This window comes from Microtus ochrogaster, chromosome 18, assembly GCF_000317375.1.
Source record: "Microtus ochrogaster isolate Prairie Vole_2 chromosome 18, MicOch1.0, whole genome shotgun sequence".
NCBI classification, from domain to species: domain Eukaryota; kingdom Metazoa; phylum Chordata; class Mammalia; order Rodentia; family Cricetidae; genus Microtus; species Microtus ochrogaster.
The window spans coordinates 34,640,752-34,665,535 of NC_022020.1; the positions used below are offsets into that span (position 1 = coordinate 34,640,752).

Here is a 24,784-nt window from a genome sequence, read left to right on the forward strand (position 1 = left end):
TCTTAGCTACCCTCTTTCCTCTCTCTTAGTCCCCTAAGATTGCTCCCAATACGGGGTCTCCTTTCAACTTAATGTCCTTCAATTCTGGGAAAAACAAAACACAAAACAAAACAACAGCAAAAATTTGTACAGAGTCCAGTTATTGCACCTGTATAGGTATGGGGCCATCCACAGGCAACCGACCAATGGCCACATCCCCAGAGAAAAATGACTTTTCTTCCTATACCAATCAGCTGCTACCAACAGCTCCTCAGCTAGGGATAGGGCCTTGTGACCCACTTCCTGACCCATGCTGGAGTTTTGCTGGCTGGCTTCTCTGTAGGCCTTGTTCAGAAAGCCATGGCATCTCTGTGCAGCCACGGCATCTCTGTAGGCCTCGTGCAGGCAGCCACGGCTTCTCTGTAGGCTGTGTACAGGCAGCCACGGCTTCTCTGTAGGCCTCATGTAGGCAGCCATGGCGTCTTTGTAGGCCTTGTGCAGGCAGGCAGCCACGGCTTCTCTGTAGGCTGTGTGCAGGCAGCCACGGCTTCTCTGTAGGCTGTGTGCAGGCAGCCACGGCATCTCTGTAGGCCTCATGCAGGCAGCCACGGCTTCTCTATAGGCCTCATGTAGGCAGCCACAGCTTCTCTGTAGGCCTTGTGCAGGCAGCCATGGCTTCTCTATAGGCCTCGTTCAGGCAGCCACGGCATCTCTGTAGGCCTTGTGCAGGCAGCCACGGCTTCTCCGTAGGCCTCGTTCAGGCAGCCACGGCATCTCCGTAGGCCTCGTTCAGGCAGTCATGGCATCTCTGTAGGCCTTGTGCAGGCAGCCACAGCATCTCTGTAAGGCAGTGTGCAGGCAGCCACGGCATCTCTGTAGGCTGTGTGCAGGCAGCCACAGCTTCTCTGTAGGCCAGGCAGCCACGGCATGGTGGGTCACTGAGACAGGTAGGCATGCCATGCAGAGGAAGTGGGTATTTATTTAGTGAGTTTTTTAGGGGAAAGGAAAAGGGGGGAGAAGGGAGAAGAGCAGAGAGAGAAAGAGAGAGAGAGAGAGAGAGAGAGAGAGAGAGAGAGAGAGAGAGAAACAGAGAAGGGGGAAGGGGAGAAGTTTGGAGAAGGAAGCGAGGCAGAAGCTACCTCTTTGGGGGAGAGACAGAAAGGAAAGACTCAGGCTGGAAGCAGAAAGAAGATCTGCCTGCCTCAGCAGTGAATGGAGGGTAGGTGGGCAGGGCTTGTCTCTTAAAGGCACAGGACAGACCATTACTTCCCATCTCTTTTTCGTGATAAAAAGGCGGGAGGTTAGGCACAACAGATTAAAGGAATCAGGGAGGCAGATTCTCAAGACTGCTTCCTGCTTATTTGTGGTGTCATCTTATGAGGGGAACCTGAGAAAGCTAGGTGCTAGTCACATCCTGGGGTAGATGGTCTCTTTGTTCCTGTCTGGTGTTTGTGGTATGGAAATGTCTGGTGTCTCTTACACCTACCTGTTAAAGGTATTAAAGGTATTGGCAGAACAGAGGACAAAGTTTAGGAAAAAGAAGTTTTAGAACCATGGAATTGAGAAGGGATGTATTCAGCTCCCAGGAACTCACAACAATTCTTTGGGTTTGTGAAAATATAAGTCTTAAACAGCAGCATATTTATATCAGAATGGACTGTGACAGATGTTTTTGCATAATGAAAAGTATCTTTAAGACTATGAAAGGCAGCATGAGAGAAAAATTTGATAACTTGTATTTGTCCTCACACCTTTATAACTTGCAGGTACACACCTTAATAACTTGTATTTGTATTTTACTGAAATTTATTTGGTGAGGTTGTCCTTTTAAACTGACAAAACCTCTCAGCTGTCAAACTGCATCAGAGATCTTTAAGAAGGATAATATTTTACTCGAGTTATTAAAAAATGACAGAGAACTTTCTTGGTTGGTGGCACCTAGAGTTACACCTCAGGGTCCTCCATGATCTCTGAGGTACGTATTTTTCTTTTGCTGTTTAGCTCAGGGCCTGCCAGGCTCCAGAAGATCCTGTGGGCTAAGAAATCTGTAGGAAGACAAGTTCACCTTGACCTGAGCAGCAACACTGTCGATTCTAGCTATTCATTCCACTGTCTGGTGATCTTCAGTTTAGATGAAAGGCAGTTTTGCCCAGTGGTCAGCACTTGGCAGTTGAAACAAATTGCAGATGGATGTTGTTTTATGCCCAGTTGTCTTCTGTCTTCTTTGGAGGAAATAGAGTGCTGCAGCTAGGAGCCAACGTGTCTCTTTTTGTTATAAAAAAGTTTTTAATAATTAAATATTTAAATGTCATATTCCCCAGATATCTGAGCAGTTGAGTAAAAACAGATTACTGGGTATAGATGAGTTATATCTACAGTATAGAATTTGCCTGGAGAGCAGGGCCCAAGCTTGACTGTACTGGCTCTCAACTGCTAAAGCAGGGTTGGATTAAACAAAAAGTATTTTTATAAGAGACTTAAAAGTACATACCACATGAGACTTATTTTTTTTGTTGTCTGAAATGAGATGCAATGAACAGACAATTATAACATTTAACAGTAAACATAGGTGCATTTAAGTTATGTATGAACACATACACACAGAGTGACTAGGAATAGGGCGAAGTGGATGCTCTTGGTGGGCCCTACCAAAGGCATGCCACTGCACAAAACACACATGCAACAGAGTCAGCAAGAGGAATTTAGAGACAAAAACATAAGTAAACCAGGGGATCAGGCAGGGTATACCTCAGTAATGATAGTTAGACTCAGTCACCTGACCTGGCTCTCAGTTAAGATGGTAGTGAAGTACCTGACCTCAGTTAAGATGGTGGTAAGGTGACCTGACCTCACTCAAAATGGTGATAAGGCCACCTATGTAACAGAGTTAACACCCGGAGTCAGGCAGGGAATGCCTCAGTAAAGATGGCAGAACTTGGTCACCTGACCTGGCTCTCAGTTAAGATGGCGGCAAAGTCACCTGACCTCAGTCAAAATGGCAGCAGTCACATGTTGTTTGGAAGAGGGACCTAGAGCTGTGATTTGCCCTATTGCCAAAGCACCATGCCACAAGCCGCGGTGGGGAGCAAAAGGCTGCGATTGAAAATAGTTGTCTCGTGGATCCGACCAGTCTTGTCGACAGTGGTGGCAGGGATAGTTTGAGGAAAAGTGAAACGGGCGGAAAACCGGTGAAGTGAGGGTTTATACCATAGCTGAAAATGTGAAAATCCACGAAAAACACCACAGGGCCCGGAGTGTGAAACGGCAGTGAACGCCGCAGGGCCTGTAGAAGAGCATCCTCGCTCTACAGGTGGGTGTTAAAGCCTGACTGGCTCCAGTTCAGGTGACTCAGAAGCCAGAGAGGCTTAGAGGCTGCTCTGGAGTGGTCTCTCATGGTGGGGACCACTGACGAGTAGTTCAAAGGAAAAGAAAAGAAAAAAGGAGAAGGGAAAATCCGAGGGCCCCCAGCTGAATGCACAGTACGGCGTGTGCAGTGCTAGCATGGGAGGACTGACCCTGGTGTCCGGTCATGTTTTTAGCTATGGAAAGCAACTAGAGATTAATGTGACTGCAGGATTCAACTGTAGCCGTGAAGGCTGTGGTTGGGGGCTGGAAGGGGAAAACTCATCACTGAAGTTGCTGGTGTGCATAGAGGTTGGCGTTCAGGCAGATGGAACGTGGGACTGTTGTAGAGAAACCAGGTTCCAGGTTCCCGTCCCGGGAGGGGCGCAGGAAGGCCTACCAATTCTGACGGCACCAATGTTATGGTAAAATTAAAATGCTGCAGGTCCCCGAGTGGCTGCAGTGGCAGAAACACTGCAGATCCCTGATTGGTGGCAGTAGACCATGGGACCACGCTGCAGGTCCCAAAGCATCAGCAGGCAGTGGGTAGTAGGTCCTGAGACCACAGCGGGCCACGAAGGCAGCCAGGTCACAGGCAGGGAGTCCCCAAGCGGCCTGCGGGCCATGAGGACCAGCGGGTCCTAGGCAGGGAGCCACCTGGCAGGTGAGAGACCGAGACAGATGGGCACGCCATGCAGAGTGAGATTGGATATTTATTTAGTGTGTTATGGAGGGGAAAGGAAAAGGGGAGGGGGGGAGAAGGGAGAAGAGCAAGAGAGAGGCAGAGAAAGAGAAATAGGTGGGGGAAGAGGAGAAGTGGGGAGAAGGGAGTGACGTAGAAGCTGCCTCTTTGAGAGAAACAGAAAGGAAGAAAGCTCAGGCCATAAGCAGAAGGAAGATATGCCTGCCTCAGCAGTGGACAGGGTGGGGTGGGATGGGGAGAGTGGGTGGCACTTGTCTCTTAAAGGGACAGGACAGACCATTACAGTCATAGTCCGCTGATTGAAAGTCACAATTTGTCTCTATTGCAGCTGCTTGGGCAGTCAAGTTTCTGTGTCTGTGTTGTTAAGAGTAACTCTGCTGTGAATGTTTGTGGACAAGTCCTACTTTAAAGAGTGTTTTTATTCTTTAAATTTTAAAATATTCATCTGAATAGCAAGGAAGCTTCACCTCTTTAGGTTTCCCATTTCCCCCCTAAATCCTGATGATAGGTTTTTCACTTTCCCCTAAAAACCTTTTATTTTGGCAGTTTAGCCAAATGTACTTTCCAGAAAGTTAGTTCAAATTTTTCCCTCTTCTTTCTTTCCTTCCTTGCCTTCCTCTTTCTCATATCTTCTCTATTCTTTGATAATTTCATGTAATATATTTTGATCATATTTTTTCTCCAGTCTCCCAACTCCTCTGATATCCCACCCTCTGCTCTCAATCTTGTGCCTTTTTGTTTTGTTTTTTTTAAATGATCCATTAAATCCATTTTGTCCTGCTCATCTACTCATTAATGTGGGGCCATTCACTGGATCATGGTTGACCTATAGATGTCATACCTTTAAAGAAAAGCGATTCTCATCTAGGAGCCATCATCTGCCCACAGCTCCTAGGTAAGGGTGGGGCTTGTGAACCTCTTCCTAAGCTGTACTATGATGTGGCTGGCTTGATCTTCAGGCGACCACAGCTGCCGCGAGTTTGTCAGCATATAAATGCCATTGTAGTTAGAAGACACTGTTACTCCAGTCCTTCCTGACATCTTTCTGCCTCCTCCTTTCTGATGGTCCTGGGCTTTGGACGGCATAGGAGATAGATGTCCCATTTGCAACTGAGTACACCTCAGATACTTACCCTCTGCAGTCTGATCACCTGTGAGCTTCTGTATTTGCCACCGCTGCTGCTCAGAGAAACTTCTCTGATCTGTCAGTAGAAGATAAGAGTCTGGAGAGCAGTTGTTCCGTTGCCCATTTGGGAGACTAATCATGGTAGCTTCACGTGTGGGGCCTGTGAGCTCCTCACTCATGGGTTCTTGGCCAGAATTACCGTACTAGACGTGTTTGGTTTTGTGTAGACAGCGTTAAATCCATTAGAAAGTGGTTGGCTACTCCCATAACGTTCATGCCACAGTTGCTGTCGTGGGCATATCCTGTCATACTGGTCACTATTGCAGTTCACAGAGGTCACCAGCAGGTTAGACTCTTGGTGTCTTTTTCTCCCCCAGCTAGCAGGGACGAATCTTCCTGGTCAGTACCAATTTTATTTTTCCATGTCCTGTGATCAATGAATGTGCTGTCTTAAGCAATAGGGTCTTAGTGTCAAGTTTTTATGGGAAGTCAAGAGCAGTGACAATGGCCTGTATTCTTTCTGCAGTGTTCTGACCAACAGCTTGAGGGGAGGTAACCTACACCTGGCCCTGGGCTTTTTATTGGCAGCCTATGGCTTCTGGGATGAGCATCATCCTGGGTGTAGGGTAACTTCAGTTACCTAACAAGTCCTTTTATGCATGTATGTTTCTGTTTCTCTTGAATGGGATCACTGATCACCGTAAGGCGAAACCCTGACGCTTTCTGTTAGAGATTTAGCCACCCCACACTACAACCATTAGGAAAAGCCAGAAACATGTACATTTCTTTACTAAATGGTTCCCTTCTAACAGTCAGAGTCCTTTTATTTTCTTTAAGAAAAATTCCCCTTGGTTTCTCCCTGCTGCTACTCATTTTCCTTTGCCTTAAAACTGTCATAGAAAAATATCCTGTCTGATATTTTAACTCTTGTCTTTAAGAATCTTAATGTGACAAGAACTATTTTTCCGTCTCAGGACACCAATAGTGACTGTTTTAAACTCTGCTTTTATCCTGCTTCCTTTCTGCTATAAGTCCATGAATGGCTTCTGTGTTGCTTCTGATAGAATTCAGTTCTTAGAGTTGTGTATGTGACCTGTGGTGCCCCCTCAGCCCACTGTCTGTCTTGTTGACCTTCACTGCCTAATTTCTCCCACCTGGCTCACTCTGATCTCTTCGCCTCAGAGGCTTTTCTCCTGGATGTCCATATGGCTGGCTCCTTTACCGTCTTCAGATCTGTGTTTAAAGGTGACATTTATCTTAGACAGTCCTAATTGGCAGAGGCTGCTGTTGATGCTTATCTCATTTTAGACATGGTGCTTTACTTATATATTTTTAAATTGCTGGCTTCTGTCCTATAATAGTAACTCCACAGGACAGAACCGTTTGTCACTTGGTCATTGCTGTTGCTTCACTGTTGCTGTCACCTTTGGGAGACTGCAGATTGTCCAGAAATAGGTGTTAAATGACCAATGTCCTTGACTCACAAATTGTGCTAGTTTGAAGTTCAGTTTGTTTGCTTTTCTTATAAAGAGAGATATTTCCACTTATTGGTTAGAAAAGAACATTTTAGGGAAGAGATGTGAACTGTATTTTTTGTTACCTAATATTTTTTCACTTTTTTTTGTTGTACTTTTAAGTTTTTTTTTTTTTTATGTGTTTGTGGTTCGTTTACGTTAAACATTATGGCCCTCGCGTAGTCTTAGAATCCTAGATTCCAGACATTTAAATTTCTGCCTTTAAAAGGGAGCTTTAGCTTGGGAATTCTACTAGGGAACAAAGAGTGATGGATTTAGCTGTTGATACAGCAGTCAATTTAAAGCGTTTTAATCTAAGAGACCCTTAATCAGTCTTATTCAAAACAGAAGTGTGTTCTCTCCTAAGTAATTGGCTGAGACCAGAACCATTAACAAATTGAATAAAGATTTTGCTAATGCCAAAGGACTGTACTGTTAGCAAGATTACCCCAATTACATCATCGTGCTCCAAGATGTGCACTTGCTAAATACAGCTGATGTAGTGTTTTCAGTGTTGCCAATTTTGAGATCATTAGTTGAATGACATTTCTCTGTCCTCAAACTTGTGCTGTTCATATATTTTTGACAGGGGGCAGTAGCAATTTGAAAGTCATTGATGTGTCTTATCAACATCTTAAATTTGAATTTGGAGAGAAGTCTCATGGTAGATTTTTTTTTATAAGTTTGTAGGTCAAGAAGTATAAGATTTTTTTGTTACCCTGAAAGTGAGATCATGCTGACTCTTGCATCTAAACTTGAATGTATGGTTAGGGCATATCCTTAAGTGTGGGTATAGTTAGGGCTGATCCCTAAGTGTGGGTATAGTTAGGGCATATCCCTAAGTGAAGGTATAATTAGCGCATATCCCCAAGTTGTGGTATTTATAAAATAAACATTTCTATCTCTCAAGACTTGATGATTTGGTAACATGGGAAGCACAGAGTACTGAAAGTAGATCACTCATTTGGTCCCTTTGTTTTTGGACTTTTGCAGAAGGCAGTGTGTTCCATCTGTCCTCTAAGGACTGTCAATAGGTTGTCCTCCCAGAGACTTGCACTGTATGCTCTGTAGATGTAGACAGTCACTTAGGGAGATCACCCTGAGTTCAAGGGCAGCTTGGGCTGCATTAGTCAGTTCTAGACAAATCTGGGAACCATATAGCAAGACTTTTTTAAATAAATAAATAAACAAATAAACAAGAAAGAGGCTTTTAAGAATGACCAGAGTTCCGGAGCATTGTGAGTTTTCTCTTTCAAATGACCTGCATTTTCACAAGATGGAGCCTTCTATGATTGTCCTGGTGTAAAATGCCAGGTTACTCTTCCCTGACACTAGTCCCTGTAACTACTGCAAATACTCCAAACCTTTCTTCACCAAGCTTCTCGTTCATATCTCACTACTGACCTGGTGAGGGCAGTTAACACTAGCTATGCCACTACCTGTGGGCTACCCTGTCCTCAGTTTTCTTCTATCAAACGACTTAGTTCATTACCTTGAAACTTAACCTCACTCAGATTTTCAGGACAGGTCAGGATGCAGCTAGATTCTTTGCTAGAATATCACACAAATGCCCTAACACCGACCCCAATGGAGTCCTCATAGGCCAGGCCTTCATTGCATACATTCTTGTCTTCCAAGTTCCCAGAAGAATGGCCCCTTGAGATTTTTAGTCCAGAGTTCTCTTGTTTCTGCTGCTCCATACATACATCCAAGAGCTGTCTGTTCTCCCGTCGCCACTTCCCGTCTTGTGATCTTGTGGGTCTCTACCTTTCATTTCGCTGTAGCAGTGCTGGGATTACTGATGGGTACCACCATACTGGGCTTTTTACCTAGGCTCCTAACATTGAACTCACATCTTCAGGCTTGTATAGTCTCAGATTGTTTTCCTGGCTAAGTCGCTTAACATTAAACTCTTGTCTGCCATTTCTAACCTGACCTTGTTTTTATTCTATTTCTGTCACTCAGTACCATGCAGTATTGCTTATCTATTAATCATCAATGGATCTTTATGCACTTGAATGTTAGCCTTAGGGAATAGGTATTTCTGTTTTGTTGTTGTTGTTTTGCCTTGCTGTAGTATTATTAAGCTGCAAGCTTGCAGTGGTACCTAGAACATAGTGTGTCATTATGGAAGGCTTGTCGAATCTGTTCTTAGAGCAGTTACGATGCTGAGATAACGGCTGAGTCGCAGCAATGGGGAATGATTTGGAGCCGTGTACTGTCCGCTGGGGAGTATCTGCACATCTGTGTATCTGTATCATACGTCACTGTGTCTCTGAACAGTGTTGTTTCTTACAGCTGTGACCAGGTTAAGGGGATCTCTGAGCTGTTAGGCATGTTCAGGGAATCTGTCATAGGCCTGGGTTTTAAACCAATTTTACTTTACGGTGGCTTGGTTTCATTGTCTCTGGAGTGAATGTCAGCTCTATAATGTGTGCTCAGGTTTTTTGTTTTGTTTGTTTGTTTGTTTTCTCTCTGTGTGTCTCCATGTCTTTCTCGGTGTCTGTCTCTCTGTTAACCCCTTCTCCGTTCACCTAGTGGATAGAGTCCACCTCTATCACATCCCATCTTTTCCCCGAAGGTGAAAGGAGGTGGCGCTGTCACTGTGAGTTTATTCGCACAGATGGCTGCTGACTTATTTACTGACATTTGTTTTCCATATGCTTGCCATCAGTCCTGCTACAGTTCTCACAGTGTGCAGAATGCAGAATCCCGTTACCAGCCGACTCGTTGGCATTTTGAAATGTGACCTCCTGTGCTTCGTGGCATTCAGGCATGCGTGTTGAGAGCATCACCAGCTTTCTGCTGCAGCTCCGGCCGATTCATCATTTCCACTGCTATTTAAAAATGGATAGAAAGCTGAGGTGAAAGTGCAGTTTTGCAGATATTTTCATAAGTATCAATACTGTTTACTTAGAGGTAGGAATCGTTACTGTCTCGACAAAACCAGGTTTCCCCTCAAATTGTAAGGCTTGTCGCTTAAGATTCATAAATATGTAGATAATTGTCATTGTTAGCTTCTACTGTCAATTTGACATAAACTTGGTGTCACCTTAAAAGAGGAACCTCAACCAAAGAACCGTCTCCATTGGATTGGCCTATGTGAAGCACAATTAATAAAAACTCAGAGAGAGAAATTAGAGTTCACCTGAAATCCAAAAAGCAAAACAACCAGTCACTGACTCTTACCCCCACCTCAGTCCGAAATGGCAATTCAGCCTCTGGGAATCTCAGAATGAGACTGTGTTTAAGAGCTGTTTGCTCCCATTTTATAATCCCCATCTAGGGCTGGGATTAAAGGCATGCACCACTCGGTTTCTATGGCAACTACTGTGGCTACTGGGATTAAAGGTGTGTGTTACCACTGCCTGGTCTGTAAGGCTGACCAGTGGGGCTGTTCTACTCTCTGATCTTCAGGCAAGCTTTATTTGTTAAAATACAAATGAAATGCCACTACACCTATGACGATGTCTGTGGGGGCATTTTCTTAATTGCTAATAGATGTAGGCGGCCCAGCTCACTGTGGATGATGCTGTCCCTGGGCAGGGAGTCCTGAGCTGTAAGAAGCCAGCCGAGCAAGTCAGAGGGAGCAGGCCAAGAAGCAGTGTTCTTCCACACTTTCTGCTTCAAGTTCTTGCCTTGATTTCTTCCTTGGTTTCCCCTAAGGATGACCATAGCCTGTAAGATGAAATAAATCCTTCCTCCCACAAGTTGCTTTTGGTCATGGTGTTTGTTACAGCAACAGAAACCTAACTGAAACAGTAATATTTAAGAAAAAACATATAAAATGCTAGATGTCTAATGCCATAGTATGTTTTTGTTGTTGTTGTTTAGTTGGTTTTTGGTTCTGAGGGAAATGAGGATAAAACTTAATTCCTTTGTTTATCTAGTTTTTTTTATATATACTCTTGTAATTGGGAACCTATTATATGCAAAGCAGGGAATGGCTTGTTTTCCTTGAATTACTTGATAATGTAATGATCATTTCCTACATTATTCTGACATCAGCTTTGTTCAGACTTGCGACCAGAGCCTTTGCTTACCATTTCATAAGTTGAACTCTGTCCCCCTATAAAACTGTCCCCCTCAGTCAGCAGTTTACAGCTTTGCCTATCTGACAAATGACTCTACTGCGGGGATTGTAAGGACCTTCCCCAAATTTCTTCCCTCTTCTCCCCGACCCCTTGCAGAAGCTGACGTGTGACCGTCTCTGCAGCAGCAGCGTCCCAGGGAAACCTACCCTTAAATCCTGGGCTCACCCTTTCTCCTTCGGCACACTGTGTTTCCTGGGGAAATGGTCTCGGTGTGCTGTGAAGACTAGGCACTGCCTTTTTATCTAAGTAGAAGGTGTGACTCTGACCCGTGTCGGATTTTGCACAAATGCACGTTGTCGAGGACTTATCAATACGGCCTTGTGTAGCTTGAGAAATCAGTCTTCCCCAAAGTCATTTCTTTCTTGATCACGAGGCTGTGTAATGAGAAAGCTTCGAAACCATAACCCTGCAAAGCAGCTCATACATCTAATTGAAAAACAGAAGTCCTTCTCCATGTGGGAAAGATCCAGGCAGCGTTTTTACCGTGTGCTTTCTGGACACAGACTGTGGAAAAGCCTTGGGCGAGTACAGCAGCTGTGAGGAGGGGACTTGACTAACTAATCAAATACGTAAGAACAGTGTAGTTACGAACGTAGGAAGTGTTCCATACAATAGCGATATATTTCTATGTTCTTCATTTTCCTCTTCTTGGTATGCTCCCTTGGGGCACGAGTCAGGTTGGGGACGTGAGTGTAGATTTACTGGCAGGGTGTAAGAGCTATCAGAGATTCCAATTTCGAAACTGAGGTCACAATGTTCTTGTTTTCTTGGAGTTTCTCCCCGTGCCCATTTTGTGCACCCCAGACAACCGCAGATCTGTTGTCCCTCCCATGCTTTCTTGTTATTTCCCGCACGGCATTTGAGCAGGGTTGTGCAGTAATCTCCATGGCTGACTCCTGGCTTATACTAGCTGTTGGGAGATTTGTCTCCGTGGCCCTTGGCATGGCATTTCTTCTTAATTACCATGTTATGGGTAGTTTAAACATTCAATTCTTGAAAGATATCTTAGCTATTTCCAGTTTTTAATTATTACAGAGGAACATTTGTGTGTAGTTTTTTGTGTGAACTCAAGTTTTTATCATGTGATTATTAAATCATGTGATAGCTGGTTATGCAGTGGCTACATTGTTTTGCACTCCTCCAGCAGTGTATGGAGAGCTACATTTTCTGTATAGCTGGCCGCACTTGTATCGACACATTTATTTGGGCTGCTCTAGAAGGCCTGTGGTGAAGTCTCACATTGTTCCAAACGGTGGTGGTCAGCATTCTTCCTTGTGCTGATTTGCCCTCTCTTCTCGCCTGAGATATCTCTTTATGTGCAGTGCATATTTTTTTTTTAAAAAAAAAATCTACGAGTACTATTTTTTATATCATTTCCACTTCTCCCTCTCCCTTTCCTACTCCAGAGCCCCCCCCATTTATGATCTCATTTTTAAGTATTATTGCTAGACACACACACACACACACAAACACAAAACCTACTGAGTCTGTTCAGTGTTGCTAATACACACACACACACACACAAACACAAAACCTACTGAGTCTGTTCAGTGTTGCTAATATGTGTATGTATCTTAAGACCGCCCACCTGGGATTTGATAGCCTATCAGGGGGATCATCCCTGGAGAAAACATATTTTTCCTCTCAGCAACTGTTTAAACCGTTTATTGCCTGTAGCTCTTTGTCTGGGGGCGGGGGCTATGGTGTTTAGTTGCTTGTCTTCTGTATGCTCTCACATTTGAGTGTTGGTGCTGTCGGTAGGCTGTGGAACCTTTAGGAGTTGGAGCCTTGCTGGAGAAAGCACATCACTGGGGCCAGGCTCGCCTGCCTTCGAGTTCACTCTCCACTCCGTGTTTTCAGTTGAAGATGTGATCTCTCAGCTTCTTGTGCCTGTTTGACTCCCTCCAGAACTGTAAGCCAAGATAAACTTCCATCCTTAAGTCTTGTTTGGTCAGTGTTGTAGCAACCGAAAGAAAGCAACACAGCATCTTGTAAAACTCATCCCCTCCATGTCACGTCAGCTCATGTGGTTGTTATGTGGGTCTTCTTTAGAGAGCCGTATTGTTAAAACCTCATGGGCACAGCATCCCCATCTTCCCCATGTTTAGAGAGAGGCTGCTCTCTCACAGCTGGCGTCCTGGTCCTCTGGTTCTTAACTGTCTTTCTGCTCCCTCCTCTGTGATGTTCCCTGAGCTGTAGGTGTGCGGATTACATCGTAGGTGCACCAGCTGGGGCTGGGGCTTCATTGTCACTTACTCTGTGCAGTTTGGCCAGTTGTGGATCAATGCAACACCCCTCCTGCTGGGGAAAACAAACAAACAAACAAAAAAAACAAACCTCTTTGATGATTGCTGAGGGCCACATTTTAAGTTGTGCCCCATGGTCTGGGTGCTTCTCATTTATCTAAGGTACCAATCCTTTGTCAGACGTGTGGTCTGTACATGCTCACCCCTGTTGTATAGTGTAACTTGTGTTTTAATGGGGTCATCTGCGGAGCAAGCACTTTGATTTTGTTGAAGATTGATTTTTCATTTTTTCCCTGTAGGTTCTGCTTTTATTTCAGATATATTTTTTTTTGTCTTGGGCATTATTTAAAAGCATGTGGTTAACTTCCAGATATTGGCGTTTTGTTTTTTTTTAATGTTCTTCCAGTTACTGATTTTTAATTGATACCCCTATGAGCACTCTATATGTATCAAAAGTAGTGTATACATTGGTGGCAAATATCATATAGTGATATTTAAAAACAGTCAGAAAACTTGAAAGGGAGCATTAATTCATTTAGAATATTGATTAAAATATTCTTTAACTAATAAAACTATTTTATTAATAACAGAAATACATCTTAAGATTCTTGTCCATAGAATTTAGAATGTGTGACATCAATTCTGGCTTTAAATAAGAAATATCTGAAACAAATTGATAGAACATACTTGAAAATAAACAGCTGTGTGGGTTTTCTTTTAAGAACAAAAGAAGCAGGTCTATAAAGAAGAGAAATAACTTATATGCTAGAAATGAGCGTTGCACTCACAGGCTGAAGGAGCAAGACGGGGAACGGCTAACTGTGTGGTATGGGACTCAGAGAATGTTGCCACAGTGGCAGCAAGGGAAGTCAAGCTGTGAAAAGCTACCTTCAGAACTGAGTCACCCAATTAAATTCATAGGAAGGGACAAAATTCCCACCTACAATCTTTTCGAAAAGAAAACAGAAATGTATTACTGTTTTGAATAAATGGGAAGGACCTGCTCTGAAATCAGCTAGACAGGTCGAAGGGAGTTAAAGTCTGTAAGTTCTTAGAAAGGCTGAGAGGAGATGCAAGGGAGTTATGGTAAGATAATTGACAGTGATCTTGACCTGATCGGGAGGACTGGAGAGTAGTCTCTAGTATCTATTTTATAGGGTCATCTATTTTATAGTATCATCTATTTTATAGCATCTATTTTTAATATCTTCTTTGGCAGATGTGTTGCCCATACTTTTATACATATCTCATTGCCCACAAAAGCTCAGTCCAGCGGTTAAATCAGATTTCCTTAATTTTAACCAAAAATGAAGAAACTGATGGTTGGGATTAGCTGATTTGGACAGTAGTGGGGAGGTGAGAAGAGGGGCCCTTGGGCTTTAAATATAGGTCTGATTGGTTGAAAACTACGTCAATAAATGCTGAGCCTGCCCACACAGACCAGGAAAATGCCCTCTTCCTCAGCGGCCTGAAGACGTTATACCTGCACTCCTAGAACGTGTAATTGCTCTTTGCTGCCTCCTCTGACGATGTCATGTGATTTACCAGAGACGTGCCTAAAGGACCACGCTGGGTGTCTTATGTCTTTGTGGCACTATCTTTTCCCAGTGTCCTCTGAAAAGCTCTACACTTGTCAGTCCAGGTCAGGTGTCCCTCATCTAAAATGCTTGCGACTACAGGTGTTCCAGACTTTATGACCTTCAGATTTGGGGCTATTTCCTACACTTTACCAGCGGAGCATGCACAGTGTGAAATGTGTCATTTGAAAGGCCCCAAATTCCAAGCACTTGTGTGGCACGTTATGATTGAAAAATTTTGAACCATTTTTGGTGTTTGGATTTCTGAATCAGGAATGTCCAAACTATGTACCTTCTCCTTTTTCAAGCATTTTCTCTTTTGTTCTATTACTAGTATTGAAGAAAATAATGAGTATTTCTTTAAAACCTGGGCCCAGGAAAATCGTAATTCCTGCCTTTTATCTTCATCTTTCCCTCATTGAGAAAAGGATCAGGAGACCCAGACAGCCTCTGAGCCAGCATGAAGGTTGTGCTCTCCTGTGTGATCGCTCCCTATTACTATGGGTTTTCTTTTTAGTAAATGACCTTGAAGTAGATCCTTTGGCTTGAAGTGTGCATTGTCTGATATTAATATAGCCCATGCAGCCTTATTTTGCATGCTAGCTATGTGGTATGCTTTTCTCCCATCCAAAAAACTAATACTATTATAAAATGTATCTGGTAACTAATTTGTTTACCAGAGAAAGAAGAGGGAGAGAAAGAAGAAAGACAGAGGGAAGGAGCGGCGAGGGAGGGAGAGAGAGAGAGAACTGTAGAGGCCAGAATCTGATACTTGGTGATCAGGTGTCTTCCGCTATCGCTCCGTACCTTCTGTTTTGGGATAAGGTCTTTCACTGAGTCCATAGCTCACTGGTTGACTGGCCTCCTGGCCAGTGAGCTCCAGGGCTCTGCCTGTCTCTGCTCATGGCCTGTGTTTTACACGGGTGTCGGGGATCTAACTGCCATGCTTACCTGGCAGGTGCTTCACTGACTGAGCCATCTCTCCAGACGTGGTTATTCGTTTTTGGCTTTATAGGGTTAATATTATAGCCAGTTTTGTTAATTTGAACCACGTTCAGATTTGTGTTTTGTAGAGTAATTATAAATTAATATTTCATTGAACTTTCTACATCGACATAGGAGAGAGAAGAAAGTCATTTATCAACTAATTAGTAACATTTCCAAGTAAGGAGCAATGTATGTAGGAGGGATGAGTTTCAAACACATTTAAAAATATTATTGGTTTATTCTCCCAAGTGTTTACCATTATTTTGCTGGCATTTGAACCCATGACATGAAGATACAAAGACCCTGTGTGGGATAGGTTCTTGTCTACTCGATACAAACTAGAGTCAGATGGGAAGAGGGAGCCCCAGTTGAGAAACTGCCTCCATCAGATTGACCTGTAGGCAAATCTTCGAGCCATTTTCTTGATTAATGATTTATATGGTAATTACTCCTGGACTGGTGCTCCTAGGTTGTATGAGAAAGCAGACTGAACAAGTCACGAGGAACAAACCAGTAAGGAGCACACTCCTCCATGGCCTCTGCTTTAGTTCCTGCCTCCAGTATCCTACCTCAACTTCTTGCCCTGACGTCCCTAGATGATGGACCGGGAACTGTAATGCAGCTGAAATAAACCCTTTCCTCCCCGAGTTGTTTGTGGTCTTAGTGTCTTCACCACAGCACAGGAAGCAAGCTAATACCGACCCTGAGTTTTAAACTAGAATATAAGTACTACAGCAAAATTCCTGAGTCTTTTAATGAACAACAGTAGAGTGTACACAGGACAGAGCTTTGTTTTGAGCAGAGGTAATAAAACTTGGCTAATATAAGGCAGAATTCTACACTAAATTTTGTTATGTTCCTTGTAATTAAAATATTGATGACAGCTATATTCGCTTCTCGTTATGGGTCTCAGAGGACTAATTAGTGTACCATAAGACTCTTACCTAGTCAGAGAGAAACAGCTCTTGCTCATATTTGTATCGCAATGCTTGTTTCAGACCTTGCAAATAACATCTTCCAAGCAACATAAGGAGTTCTGTCTTTTGGTTTTTCTTTTTAGACATTTTGTGTTTTTGATATATACATACAATTTATTTTGTAGGATAGTCTTTAATTTACAAATTTTTATACTTTTATGTGATCTAGTTATGGCCGTGAATTTATTATTAGTCTATTATAAAAGTAATCTTGTAGCCATCACAATACATAAACTTTAGGTTCTTGATAACCATTTCCTAGTTTGGGGTCGTGTTAATTTTGACCTCTTGGATTAAACGGAGAAAGCTTTCCCCCATGAATTTTTCCCCTCTGTAACATGGAAGCAATGGGAGTGGATATTTTGACATTTTCGTTGCTAGCTGGGCACTACTCAGATACACTTTTTGTTTTTGAGACAGGATCTTTAGCCCAGCCTAGTGTCAAACTCTCATTGAGTATTTGAAGATGTCTTGAACCTTTGGGCCTCCTGCTTTTACCCCTGGGTACTGAGATTCCAGGAATGTGCTCCCACACTGGGTTAAGGACTTGCTGGGGAACCCAGGGCCTTGTGCTGCTAAGGCAATTACTCTTCCTACTGAATCACATCCCTAACTCAGTCTCTGTTTCTGTGTAATGTCACCGATGACTCTCACTTAAGTCAGTCCCTCTTCTGCACTAGCAAAAGAAGATATTCACCCAAAACTCGTTTAAGAAAGAGCTTTATTTGGGAAGGAGGAGTCCAGGAGAGTGCCTGCCTCTGCCAGAGTGGGAAGGGACAACCAGCAACTGAACTGGCAGGGGGACTTAAATGGGGCTTCTTAAAGTCATTGTTTCCCAAGGAGATTTCTGCTCAGGGATTCGTTAGTTTTTCTGCTCAGGGTTTCGTTAGTTTACCTGCTCATGGGCAGAATTGGCTCTGGTTTCAGGGGCCAGGACATATCTCTTTCACTGGCTCTGGTTCCAGGGCCAAAGTGTGTTTCTTGATAAAATTTGAGTACCAGACTTAGAACATTTTTTTTTTTTTTAGTTTCGTAGCATAGTTAATGAGTCTTTGAAGAAGGAAAATGGGATCTTGAGATAAAATAAAGGTAGGGATCCAGTTGGCGACAATCTGTGGCGGTTTGTAAAGAGATGGGTCACGGCTGTCTGCACTGAAGACTACATGAGGGACACAGAAAAGCTAGGTGACTAAGATGGCTTGTATTTATAATGCTTTAAAATGTCACAAACACTATAACGCACATTTTCTGTTTTGCTGCCCATTAAGGAGGTGGATAAGCAGATGGTTCAGGTAGATGTGAGGAAATCAAGATCTTAAGACCCTGTCTTAGCCAGGGATGAGGGAGCAATGGCTTACATGTGAACCAAAGCAGGATATACAAGCTCAGTGCTCTGTCTGGTTGTTTCACACCAGTGGTAGGCAGCACCCAGCTATGCATTAAGCTCTGGCGTGGATGGGGTCAGGTCAAAAATGCTCACAGGTTCACCTGAGTACCTGGAAGTGCTTTTCCTGAGGACACGGTGTGTTGACGTTTTTTTGGAGTTCTGTTCTGGAGACTGATGGAAACAGAGAAAGGCTCATATTAGATACCGTGGTAGAGACTCATCCAGTTAATGTTAGCGATCAGCATGTTAAGGATCCTGGATACACACCTTTAAGCGGAGTTCACTCTCTGTACCTCTGAAGGACCCGGGAGAAGCAAACGTGAGTCTGTTTTCTCCTTTTGCTCTCTCCCACGTTGGTGGTACTTTCATTGCTCTCTTTCCAGCTTGGCTTTGCGTCGCTGCTGTGTCTGTTCAGTGGTCTTTCAAGTCAAGTAATTAGTATTCCGGTCCCATAAGCACTGTGAGGCTGATTTTCAGGCCCCTTGGAGCAAAGGTGGCTTAACTGAATCCTCTCGAAGGCTGTGTTGTCAGAGGCCTGACACCACTGCACTTCGCAAAGCTTGGAACCTGGGATTTTTTTAGGGAACTGAATCTAAAACCACGTGGCCACACTGTCTCATAAAGCTGTTTCTGCTGTGTGATGTTCCAAAGGGAACTTAAACTGCCGTAGTTTTCCTCTCCTAATTCTGTCTTTCCTGATAAACTCGTACTCTGTTTTTAAATTCAAAGGAAGTGATTAGCGTCTACCATAATTGGGAACCATAGTAAGATAATGGACGTTGGAAAGTGTAAGGCCCTCTCTGGTACGACAGGCTAGCTGGTACCTCAGCAGTTTCTTGCCTGGCTCTGTTTACTGACAGTGCCTCATGGTGTGAACCTCATGTCTGGGTGTTTTAGTTTTTTTCTAAATAGAAAGGGGGAGAGGAAGGCAGGTGGGACAAGGGAAAGTAAGCCTTGTTTGTGCTCCATCCACACGGAGTGTTTAAAGATAGTAGGAAGTCAGTAAAGGATTTTCACCAAAATGTGTTATTTACTAGTTGAAATTTGTATGTTTTTAAATGCACATTTAAAAAATGCTATCTTAGAATGACAGTAGGTTTTAAAAACCATCTGGATGTGGTGGCACATGTTAGTAATTACTGTACTTGGGAGGCAGGGCAGGAAGATCAGGAGTTGAAGGGCTCCATAATGCCTATATGTATACTTCTGCACTACATAATGGGCTTGAGAAATATCCTGTGTTCACTCCTGCCCCTCCCAAACAACCCACCGTTGACTTTATATATATGATTGCTTAGCATTCTTATTTGTTAGAATAGTCTGTTTAGAGACCCCTTTACTGTTGGATTTGACAGGCATGACGAGGCTGATCTACTGTGTCCAGAGGGAGAGTTTACAGAGATCTCAGGTTAAAGGAGCCTGAAATTGACTTCCCATTAAGACTAGGCTATTTGTGTTGATTCCTACAGAGTAGAAACGTGTTTAAAGTTGACTGTGTTCTTCTGTGCCATCTGAACCCACTCCTCCCTTGTCTTTTGTAGCTTGAGACGGTGGGATGGCAGCTCAACCTGCAAATGGCTCACTCGACCCAAGCAAAACTGCAGTCTCCTCAGGCCGTGCTACAACTGGGAGTGAGCCAGGAGGACTCCAAGGTGAGAAACTGTGCCCTGGTGAAATGTTTGGTAGGTCCTTTACTCATTGATAGAGGAGACTGGCTTTAAAAATGTAAGTGTAAATCAGCTACAACAGCTTAGCTTGCAATGTGCTTCTCTTATAGACCATTTTATAATGTCTTTTCATTTGTGTGAAATAAAAATTTAATGGAGTCGTTATGAAATTACTGGTTTTGGTGCCCCCCTCTCTCTGTGTGTGTATGTATGTTTTAAACTGTAAGCTGTGTGCATAAAGAGAGAAGGACATTTGCTGTTGTCCAGCCAGTGCCTGGGATGGTTGGATAATCTGAATTACATTTTGGGAATAGTATGTTTTTGTGTTTCAGTCCTAACTCTCGCAAGATAGATTTTTGCATTAGCTTACATCAGAGGGCACCTCCTCCTTTAGTATCAACTTTACAACAAACTGAACATCATTATCCAAGGTGAAAGAAGTGTCATGAAAGGTTCCCCACTGTGGCATGAAGAGAAATATGTTTCAGATATAATGAGAACTACCTATTATGTTTTATATTGTAATTACCCTTTTAAGAAAGAAAAGGAGAGTAACCCCCACACACAATAGATGAGACTTTGTGTTATTTTGAGGTGTTTGAATGGAGCTGGGCACAGGGTGCTGTGGGCATCTGAGGATGCAAAGGTTATAGTGACTGATGTGTTCTTCCTGTAGCTATCTTTATAATGGGATAGAATGCACTTTGATAGCCTGTTCACAATTAGGTATTATATCATAGGTATTTGTGTCTTTTTGAAGAACTGGACCATTAGCTAGCCCAGGATATATAACCAGAAAATATTAATATGATTTAAGTCATATATAATGTATTAGTTTCATACAATGTTCCAAAATAATTTCCTTTCAAGCATTTCACTGGAAAATGATACAAACTTAACCTTAGTAATGACATAATTGTGTCATGGTACCTAATCTTTGTAAGACTTTATTTCCTGTAGCATGTATGTATCTTATAGTGTTTGATGCAATAGGGTTTGTATCTGTGAGGATTGCATGTCTACTGTGTATAAAGTACTTATTCCAATGTGGTAAATTATCAGTACTGGCTGTTATCATAACCACCATCATCAGTACAATGTAGAGAGCTAAAATCAATCAATCAATCAGTCAGTCAATCAGTCAATCCATTTGCTTCAGGCCAAAGTTCTTGCTCAATTGATTTGTTAATGTAGTTACTGTCATTTACTTTTCTCTTTCTGTCATCTTCCTCTCTTTTTTTCTCAATATACTTTTAATATTTATGCTTACTGGGAATTCAAGAGCAAAAGAACAGCCTGGGAAGTCCCTTTCCATTCTGTAAACCAAGGAAGGTGTTCCTTTAGGTTTGGCGGAATGGTTTGGAAGGCATTGGAGTAGACTGGGGCTCACCATGGCATGTTTAAGTAGCCCTGTGCTGTCTCTGTTTGATCTCTTAGTGGCTACTGTATATTAACTCCAGGTAGCTACAGAGCTACAGCACTATATGAACTAAGAGATATTATTTTCAGCAAATATTAGATACTTTTGGCACCAAGGATTTCATAGTGCTTCTCTTTGGGGTGCCCAAGGCCTCCCAGCTCCATTACATATGGCTATAAAACCATGCCTTTATGTCTGTGTCCATTTCATTGTGAGGGGGTGCGAATGAAGCAATAACACTTCAGCAAGACAGTCATTTTTAAAATTCATATTGCCTACAAAGCCAATACAGATGTGAAACTAGATAATTTGTGATATGGGTTCAAGTATATTTACATTTTCCATGTGTTTCTCTTTAAATTTTGATTGCACCTTATTACATATGAGCATTGGTTAGCCTTGTGTGTGCAAAGCTAGCTCCACTGTCTTTCACAGGAGAAGAGCAAGGAGAGCAGCACCCACTGTGAGGGCTGAGAGCTCTTTATCCTGTGTGTAGATTGAGTCATTTCTTACCTTGCCCCCTCCTATGGCACCATGTGGACTTGACCCAGCTAATGTTTCCTAGACAGTAGACACACAATGAAATGTAAAACCACTGTCAACCTGGGCAGGAGCATGCTGGGTCCAAGCGATTCTGGCTTCGAGGAACAGTTGACAGCTGCATCGTCTGTTCAGCTAACTACTGGGTTCTGCCTTGAGTTGGATTTTTTTGTTTACATTCTCCTGTTATCATGATTTTATCCTTTTATTTCTGCTTCATGTGGCAACTGTTGGATGTTTCTGTTATTGAAGACCATAGACTGTATTGTGTTCTCTCTCTCTCTCTCTCTCTCTCTCTCTCTCTCTCTCTCTCTCTCTCCCTCCTTCCCCCCCTCCCGTCTTTCTCTCTCAGTTTCCTGTGTTCTGAGAATTCAGGAATTTTTGATAGGCCAAAGTGAAAGAGCAAGGACATGGAACAGGTTGTGAAAACCGTAGCGAAGGAGGAGCTGCTGTTGATTATTAGGAGTTGGGACTACCTAGGTTATAATGGAAAGAGCCGCACAGCACAAAATTATCGTCTTGTAAAATCATTCATGTAAAATAGTAAGCTGTAAGTGGAGATTCTTTTAAATATGTATTTAATAGCATAGTTACCCTGAAAATATACACGTATTGAGACCCCGAGAGGATGAGAGACTAGCTGGACAGTGTTCACCCAGTGCCATTTACCCAAGAGTCTAGTCTCTAAGGAGCAGGTTTTCCTGGTGTCAGCTTACAGCTCAGGCACCCATTGCTTGCAATGGAGTTTTTGTTTGCTTTCATTCTAGATAACATTGTTTGGCCATGTTATCTTTGCCCTAAGAATATTTCTGTCTCAAGGCTTTCCTGTTTTGCTACTAATTTTATCACGGAAAGTGGATGGTTGTAGCTTTTGGACCGATCTATAGGCTAGTTAATTTCAGCTAATGCCCTTTGTACCTGTCAAGTGGGTTCTGCAAAGTAAGGTGATTTTCTAGTTCACAGACACTTTAAGTTTTCTTGTTTCGTTATGGTTTTGCTTCGTCTGTTTCATTAGGGGGCAGTAGAGTACTTTGCCTGCCTAACCAGTTCTGGCATTCACAGTATTATTTAACATAACATTCAAAGTAGTTGTGGGAAATGCTAAGTGTTTACATTTCTAATCTGTATATAACAATGGAGTTCTCCTGTTTCCATCAACAGAATTAATGCCGATTAGTCAGATATGTATAGAACAAATAAATGAGATCAGCATGAGTCAGCTTTTGTTAATTTGCCTGTGATCATTTGCCAAAATGTAATTTATTAAAAAGCCTTCTGCACTGTTGACTTTTTTGTTTCATTCTGTCACTTACATTTATTTCTTTACCAGCAAATGGAATAAAATAATCCCCAAGATAAATGAATGACTCTGTTGGGTAATAGTTTAAACTACTTCCAGGCTAATTATAGTCTGTGGAATTAAAAAAGTAAATTGCGGAGAATACAATGTCATTTCTAACAAGTGCTGGTAATTTTGAGTATCATCAATGCTTTGAATATTCTAAGACACCAAAATACTTAAAATCTACATTTAATTTCTTTATCAGTTTGTTACTCAACAGAATTCTGTTTTGTTAATATAGATATTAAAATTGTGTTTCATTCTTTATCCACAACTAAGATAAAATGACTTTCACAGCAAACTCTAATTTCTCTTAATGCTAAACTGTACTGTACTTAGGGTGCAAAAAGTATTTATAGATAAGTAATTATGATTTTGAGTAAGATATAGATCTTTTCATGCTGGTGTCTGACTGGTACATTCTGTTTAGAGAGAGAAACGAACTTTACTCTTTTACTGTTTAGTTTTTTCTAACTGCGCTGAGAACATGCTGGGCCTGTGCTCTACCGCTCGACCACCGAGCTACCTCCCACCCTTCTGTTCCTTTGCTCTGTCCTAGACACTAGATATTGTTAGGTTTTGGTGTTTAAAGCCTTTCTTCCCGTCATGACTGTTATTCTTTGATGGAGAAAGGGAAGTTCAGAGAGGTTAAATCCATTTCCAAGGGCATGAAGCTAGTAATCTGCACATCTCGAATGAGAAGCCAGGCCATTTTCCTACAGCGTTGATTGGTGGGTACGGGGTTATTTTCCTTTATTACTGATTTAGTGATCCATTCTGTAATATGTATACATATCTAAAGATGTTGGGGTTTTAGGTTTGGGGTTTTATTGTGTTTTTTATCTTCTCAAGATTATGTAGACTCTAGTTCCCTTTTCCTGTTTTTGGAATTCAGTTAGGACAGCTGAATAGTTTGTCGTTGAGAGATACTCATTTAGTTCTGCAAAGCAAGTGTATGTTTTTGTATGAATGATATTTCAATAGACCCTACTTTTTTTAAAAAAAAAAAAACAGCAAATCTTGGTATAAGGATATAAGGATTAGATTATGTCATTGCATTATGCCTTTAAAACAGAGTGTGCTACTTAAAAGAGAAACATTCTGAAATATTGAGGATGGATGTCTCAATAAGGAAAAAATATGTGCTACTCAAATCTTGAACTCTTGTTATGGCAATTTAAAATACTTTGATCTCCTTAAAGGTGATGTAATATAGATTGAATTCGATGTACCTAAAATGTTCTCTAATGTGGGTCAGAATTTCCTAAATGTATTTTAAGGTATCCTGTAGCACATTTTTATTAACATAAATCACATTAAAGGATACTTCCTTATTCTTGATAATGCACTCAAGATGATCTATGTGATTGGGGCACAATTCAAATGTGAAAAAGAACTCCTTTCATTTTTAATCTCTGCTGGAAGCTTTTTTGTTATATATATTTAAGTTAAACTATCTACTATGTTAATATAAATATTCAAAACAATTGATTCCTGTAGATGAACAAATTAGGGAGACTTTTACTTCCCATAGGTAGCTTTTTGTATGTGTGGTAAAAGCATCTAAAATATATTTTCTCAGTGAACTGTCAGTGTGTTTTAAATCCATCCCTGCAATCCTGGGATGAAACCCAGAGATCATGGTAGATAACTGTTTTGTTATATTCTTGAATTTGGCTTGTGTAATGGTCTGCCCTGTCCCTTTAAGAGACAAGCCCCATCCCCTCCCTCCCCCTGTCCTCTGAGGCAAGCAGATCTTCCTTCTACTTCCAGCCTAAATTCCTTCTTTCCCATCTCTCTCCGGAAGAGTTTGCTTCTGCTTTGCTTCCTTCTCCCTACTTCTCCCCTTCACCCCCTCTTTCTGTTTCTCTCTCTCTCTCTCT

The 24,784-nt window shown here is 42.2% G+C and overlaps 1 protein-coding gene across 2 annotated transcripts in view; it reads left to right on the top strand.

Moving 5' to 3' along the window:
• The window catches only part of Commd10 (COMM domain containing 10), a 130,876-nt gene that overhangs the window by 19,143 nt on the left and 86,949 nt on the right, over positions 1-24,784 (top strand). For both annotated transcript variants that reach the window (XM_005356081.1, XM_026783304.1), the window contains exon 5: positions 19,474-19,584. In XM_005356081.1, the coding sequence (XP_005356138.1) occupies positions 19,474-19,584 (111 nt within the window). The remainder of the gene's footprint in view (positions 1-19,473; positions 19,585-24,784) is intronic.